This window comes from Rhinopithecus bieti, unplaced genomic scaffold, assembly GCF_001698545.2.
Source record: "Rhinopithecus bieti isolate Rb0 unplaced genomic scaffold, ASM169854v2 scaffold_4830, whole genome shotgun sequence".
In the NCBI taxonomy this organism is placed as follows: Eukaryota; Metazoa; Chordata; class Mammalia; order Primates; family Cercopithecidae; genus Rhinopithecus; species Rhinopithecus bieti.
The window spans coordinates 1-7,266 of NW_016804529.1; the positions used below are offsets into that span (position 1 = coordinate 1).

A 7,266-nucleotide genomic window follows, 5' to 3' on the forward strand; every position below is an offset into this window, starting at 1 on the left:
TATGTGATTCTTCTCTCCTTTCTTCTTTATTAGTCTTGTTAGTGGTTTATCAGTTTTGTTTATCTTTCCAAAAAACCAGCTCCTGGATTCATTGATTTTTTGAATGATTTTTTGTGTCTCTATCTCCTTCAGTTCTTTTCTGATCTTTGTTATATCTTGTCTTCTGCTAGCTTTTGAATGTGTTTACTCTTGCTTCTCTAGTTCTTTTAATAGTGATGTTAGGGTGTCAATTTTAGATCTTTCCTGCTTTCTCTTGTGGGCATTTAGTGTTATAAATTTCCCTCTACACACTGCTTTAAATGTGCCCCAGAGATTCTGGTATGTTGTGTCTTTTTTCTCATTGGTTTCAAAGAACATCTTTATTTCTGCCTTCATTTCGTTATATAACCCGTAGTCAATCAGAAGCAGGTTTTTCAGTTTCCATGTAGTTGTGCGGTTTTGAGTTTCTTCATCCATTTATTTTTCTATTTATCTATTCTTTCACCAATACCACACTGTCTTGATTACTGTAACTTTACGGTAAGTCTTCAGTTCAGATAGTGTCAGTTCTTCAACTTTGTTCCTCTCCTTCAATATGTTTTAAAATGTTGATTTTATTTTTATTCATACAAGGTAAGACCAGCAGATCAATAGATGACTGCCATTGAAAGACAGTTGATGACTTAGAGTTCCTGAGTGCCTCAGTGGGAAGGTGGCATACCACCCCATGTACCATGGGGAGAACACAGAGCACAAAGTTCATTTGTAGGCAGAAAGCAAAGAGAAGTTTTGGAGAGCCTTTATAGTGATTTTGAGGCAAAGCAGGGTAAGTGATTTTGAGCAGGTTTAGAATTGGCTAGTTTAAACAATTTCACTGGGTTCCAGGACTATTCTTAGTTCCCTGGTGCCTGGCCCTGGGGTGATTAGGATAAAGGAAACAGTGTCCCTCAGTCCAAGAGCATGCAAAAATAGGCAGTTGTGGGTATGACTTCTGGGTGTGTTTGATTGCACATGAAATGAAACTTGTTTGTTATCTCTATGAATTGCTAACCCTAGAAGGGTCAGTTTTTCCTGGTCAGGAAGGCCCCAGATATAAAAACATTGAATATGGAAACTAGAAAACAAGTTTAATATCTAATTTTGACTCCCCATTTGTTAGATTATGGTCTTTAATTTCTCTCCATCTCATTCTGTGATTCTCTCAAATCAACAGCTTGGGTTTGTAATTTCATCCAGATAAATAAATATCCTCAGAACAGAAGCAATTTCCATTGTTCCTGTATGGATTTTGCTTTCTTCAGATTTTGGCTAAAAATTCTTACTATACCTTCAGTTTGTCAATAGGTTTCTAAAAATTTTTTAAATATTTTCCCAGCAATTTTGTTTCCAGAAAGAAAGTTTTCTCATGTGACAAGCCAAGCCACTACCAGAGTAGGAGTTCTCAGTCTTCCTCCTCATTCCTTTTTCCTTTGAGTGTCCTAGGCACAAAACATTTAGTATTGACTTTTACTCCTAATTCTTATATTTCTACTTGGCTTGTTATTCCAGAATGTTTTGTTCATAAAAACATTTGCTGAATCTCAGCCCTGGTTGTGGTAAGGCGATCCCTGCTGGGGGTGCTCATCCTTGTAGCTCCCCTGTTGTTAATGTCACAATAACACTGAGCATCATTATACCTCTTATTACATATAGATTTGCTTACATCTGTCTTCTCTACTAGAGCAGATCAATTCACATATTTTATCTTTGTATCACTATAATGCTTTATATACTGCTCTCTAAATCATGGCACTCAATGAATGGTTGCTGGATGAAAGTCATTTCCTTGCAATAATTCCTAGGAGAGAATTAAGATATTCAGTTCTTTGAATTTTTTACAAAGCTTTGTTTTAGGAGAACAAAGACTACTTATGTAATTCCCAAAAGTGCCAAGCATACCTGCACTCACCAACCCCTGCCTTCATCTCTTATGCCTTATCAAAACAGTTTTATTGTATATCTCCTGGTTGGAGAATTTGGTTTCTCCTTCCATTTCAACATTTTGTAGCCTTGATGTCAGAAAATCACTGGAATACTTATGTACACTTGTGGTGCTGTGCAGAGATCAAATGTTTTATTGCCATTTGAATTCTTTTCTTCTGGTATTAAATAATATGTCCTTGTTCAAGGTTAGTCATTTATTTTCTCTCTTGGTTTAGCTCTTATTGAGTCTCAGAAGGCCTTACTCCTTAGAATCCCAGAAGGCTATAAATATTCTCAAATACAATTATATAGAATCTGAATTGACATATGAATATAGACCAGACTATTTTCAGCTCTTATTTAAGACTTTAAAAGGTTTGGACAATTAAGTCTGCATATAAGCTCTTTATGTAATGCTTCAATGCATTTTCTTCCAATTATTTAATCTTCCAGGACAGATGTCATTGATTTTACAACTGACTTTCTGCTGCCTCTTTCAATATTTAAAAGACCTACCAGACTATAAGTCAGCAAACTCACATGACAGCTTCGGTGATCTTTTGAACAAAAGTAGGTAAGTCTATTTTCTTTTCAGTTACTATCAAAAGAAAGAAATAGTTCCTACCAAAATTCAGATGTGAATTCAGTTGCATAGTTTTATTGTTATAAAAGGATCCGAGCCAAAGTAAAACTTTATTTGCTCTTTTCTTGAAGTAAAAAAGCTTCCACTCTGATAGAGTGCACACACACACACAAATACAGACACATACACACCCATAGACACCCACCCCATCTTAATGTATCAAATTTAAATGCTGAGGGGCCAAACAACAGAAGTAACTAGAAAAACATGAAAACTCATCAGTGTAGATTTGTCTTTCTTAAATAAAAGATGATTTTGAGAAAAATAAACATTTAAGAATGACATGAATTATAGTAGAACAGAGAATACATTCTGGGAAAAAAAAGCATATGAAAAAACTCATAAACAAAAGAAGAATTAAACCATGCCATAATTTATTAAGTATTTAATTAGTGTCTGTTATGTGCCCAGTTTTGTTTGCAGCTGCTGCAGATTGTTTAGAATACATTGCTATGCCCCCTGCCTCAAAGAAAGAATGTAAATAGGGTTATGAGGCATCTACATAGGCAAATTGATTTATAAAGTACTACAAGATAGTACCTAACCTGTTCTCATACATGCATGATTTTAAAATCCCTAAGGGCTACAAAGAGAATGAGCTATCTGTATGGACTCTAGTAGGCAGGGAAGCTTTATTGGAGAACATGGGACATGACAGGGATTTGAATATGAAAAACAATGGACAACACAAGTACATGAAGCAACCTGAAAAACAGATATGAAAACAATACTAGCGTTGTGGCCAAGATTAGAGGATATTTTGTATATGACCAAATTCTCATGTAAGTCACAAAAAAAAGAAGCTGATGATTTAGGGAGACATTGAAAGTTGTTTGATTCATAAAACTGTGATTTTAATTAAGCAACATCCCCTGGACCTTCCTTGCCTTCGAGTGTTTTCATCAATCATATCCTTGATTTGCATATTTTCCTACCCCTTTTTCCTTTTTTCTTATTTCCCTAATCATAGGATTAAACAGAATAAAACCCATGTTGTAAAATTTGATAATTCAAATCTTGGATAATTAAAATGAAATTATTCCAGAAAAGTCAGAAATGCTAAAATAAGTTTTACTTGAGCAAGCAGTGCAAAACTATGCTTTAGTCCTTTGGGAAAAGTATATGGGCAAATCATCTTCTCATAAGGTAAAGAATGGGTGCCATAAAATGTGGTAAGTAGAAAGTGGATTTGAAGTTAGAAGACTTGAATTCTGGTACTAGATCTACCACTTGAGTATGTTATTTAATTTTTTGACATTCTAATCAAGTCAAAATCTTTTAGCATATGATAAATCACAAACTATGTTATATTCTAGGGACTCACTTTTTAATTAAAAAAGGTTATTCCTGCATTTAAGAAGCTTATAATCTATAAAGAGTGCCAAATATATAAGGAGGTATGTTCAACGCGACATGTTAAATGTAAGGATAAGGATGTTCACAGGTTACTCTGCCCAGGAGAGGGCACTTAGTACACTTGCCTTACCTGTGAGATAGAGACAGACACTTCGGCTATCTACCAGGATGTTAGAGTCAAAATGAGGTAGCTTAGGTGAAAACATCTTATTTTCTGCAAGGTCTGATACAAAGGAAAAAGCTGTTGTAACAGGTGTGTGGAACTACCTAAGCAAATAAACCACAACAGAGATGATGAACAATGAACAAACCCAAGTGTGTCATGTCAAACAACTCCTAACATTTTATAGACATTAAAGTAGCCAACAAGTTGGGAGATGTTGAGTTGTGCAAATATTACATCTGGTTTCTCCTGAATCTCTGAAACTGATTCTGAAAGTAAAAATGATTAGGGCTCTGGAAGGAGGAATAACCTAGACTATAAGATAATGAGAAGTTCCTGAGATAGTTTCTTCTCTTTCTATTTAGCACTTTCTGGCTATTTTATTTGCAAGAGATTCAAGGTGTGTTCATGTTATTTCCTCTCCTTTCTTCAGTAGAAAGAAGACTTAACCTAAGACTTCCTGCTCCACCCCATCCCTAGGGATTATCAATCTATTTTGTTTCATAGACAGATATGCCATAACCTTGTGACTCAGGTTTTACACTCGTGTCCCTTCACAATTCCAGAAACATACAGAACAAGTGTCGTAGAATCATAAAAAAGAATTCAAAGGCTATAGACTCCTTAGATTAAAAAGGGTAGATTTATTAAAGAACCCTAATTTGATCATTCCACAATGTATACATGTATCCAAACATCACATAATACCCCATAGGTATAATTATTAGTTGCTAATACAAAATAAAATTTAAAAAGAAAATAATTTTAATGTAAATATGACAGTTCTTTCTTTAACTGTGTATATTTAAATTTTTGCTCAATTTTGAAAAAAGAATCTCAAGGATAAGAACACACGAGTCAAATGCAGGGAAACTCTGTCCTGATTTAAGGGTCCAGGCTCTTCTAGTGTTCGAGTACCAAACCAGGATATTTGCCTCTCAACTCCTTAGTTGTAAAAGCAGCTAACACATAGATTGGAGTTACTATGTGTTAAGTACTGTTTCAAGTACTTTACTGATATCATCTAAGTTAATTCTTATAATAATCTTATATAATATCTTCTATTATTATTTATGTCTTACAAATGACAAAAACTGTCACACTGAAGTTCACAGCTCTAAGTGCAAAGGCAAGTTTCAAACTCTAGCATTCTGGTTCCTGAGTTCATGCTCTAAGGCACAGTGTTTTAGTGCCTTTACAATAATGCTAATTAAATGGATTGTTATATTAGGAAAAGAAAGCAAATTACTAAGTTAGAATATACACCCAAAGACCAAATACATACAGTACAAGAAAACCAATTTAAATTTTCTATTCCATATTAAAAGTAATGTTCTTCTTAAACTGAGAGAATTTTTTCATTTTGTTAAATAGTTGGATTCTTTTAACTTTGGGGTACGTATATACTGTAGATAATCATTTCTCTGTTACTTCAGATTAATAATTTACTGGAAAAATCATTAAAGAGGCTGTCTATATCTATATAGCCTAAGAGAAAGAGATGTTAATATTGTGAATCTGACAATATACTTAAAGTGAAGGTGTTAGGAAAATGTTCTTATTACAATGATAGTTATCATTTTGTCTCTTTCAAACACATTCACAGAAAGTTATTCAGATGCAAGGTTTCAGCAAAACCACTGTGGTTACACAGTTCATCCTGGTGGGTTTCTCCAGCCTGGGGGAGCTCCAGCTGCTGCTTTTTGTCATATTTTTTCTCCTATACTTGACAATCTTGGTGGCCAATGTGACCATCATGGCCGTTATTCGCTTCAGCTGGACTCTCCACACTCCCATGTATGACTTTCTACTCATCCTTTCATTTTCTGAGTCCTGCTACACTTTTGTCATCATCCCTCAGCTGCTGGTCCACCTGCTCTCAGACACCAAGACCATCACCTTGATGGCCTGTGCCAACCAGCTCTTCTTCTTTCTTGCTTTTGCTTGCACCAACTGCTTCCTCATTGCTGTGATGCGATATGATCGCTATGTAGCCATTTGTCACCCTCTGAGGTACACGCTCATCATGAACAGAAGGCTGGGGTTGGGGCTGATTCTCTCTCAGGAGCCACAGGTTTCTTTTTTGCTTTGGTGGCCACCAACCTCATTTGTGACATGCCTTTTTGTGACCCCAACAGGGTTAACCACTATTTCTGTGACATGGCACCTGTTATCAAGTTAGCCTGCACTGACACCCATGTGAAAGAGCTGGCTTTATTTAGCCTCAGCATCCTGGTAATTATGGTGCCTTTTCTGTTAATTTTCATATCCTATGGCTTCATAGTTAACACCATCCTGAAGATCCCTTCAGCTGAGGGCAAGAGGAAGGCCTTTGCCACCTGTGCCTCACACCTCACTGTGGTCTTTGTCCACTATGGCTGTGCCTCTATCATCTCTCTGCGGCCCAAGTCCAAGTCTGCCTCAGACAAGGATCAGTTGGTGGCAGTGACCCACACAGTGGTTACTCCCTTACTTAGTCCGCTTGTCTACAGTCGGAGGAACAAGGAGGTAAAAACTGCATTGAAAAGAGTTCTTGGAATGCCTGTGGCAACCAAGATGAGCTAACAAAAAATAAAAATAAAATTAGGATAGTCACAGAAGAAATCAAAGGCATAAAATTTTCTGACCTTTGAGGCAGATACTGTCTCAGACAGTATTTCCAAGGATTAAGACTACTGTTGCCTTTTATTTTCTCCTACTCCAAAAAAAAAAAAAAAAAATGCAAGTCAATCTACACACTATATTGTCCAATGTCTAGTTTAAAAGAAAGAATTCACACTTGGCAAAAAGAGAAAACCATGAGAGTTTTTCAAGGAAAGACATGACCAAAACAAATATAAGGACAAGAATTGTTTTTCCTGTTAGAGAGACAGAAGAACAGGGTCTGCAGTGGCTGGGAGCATTTTATCCAGGACACAGGCATTCATCTAGTAATACATTTATCTGTGTACCAAGTCCCAGTCAAAGAAGAAAAATGAAAATGAACAAATATATAGTATATGGTGGTTGGGACTGGTTAGGTGAGAAGATGAACACTGAAAAAAATATGATAATGCAAGATAATCAGATCAGTTAAAAGAATATAAATAAAGGGTTATGAGAATCAAAGGAACTAGTATTTATTCCATCTAAAAGAGAAAAAGATTTAGAATAACTGGGATGA

At 35.8% G+C, this 7,266-nt stretch overlaps 1 protein-coding gene across 1 annotated transcript; it reads left to right on the top strand.

Annotated features, from left to right (window-relative positions):
- The first annotated feature begins 5,721 nt into the window (after window positions 1-5,721).
- OR10T2 (olfactory receptor family 10 subfamily T member 2) lies at window positions 5,722-6,668 on the top strand. Its single transcript, XM_017868911.1, is given in 2 exon segments — window positions 5,722-6,154; window positions 6,157-6,668. Coding segments are annotated over 2 exon segments (945 nt in total).
- The last annotated feature ends 598 nt before the right edge of the window (window positions 6,669-7,266 follow it).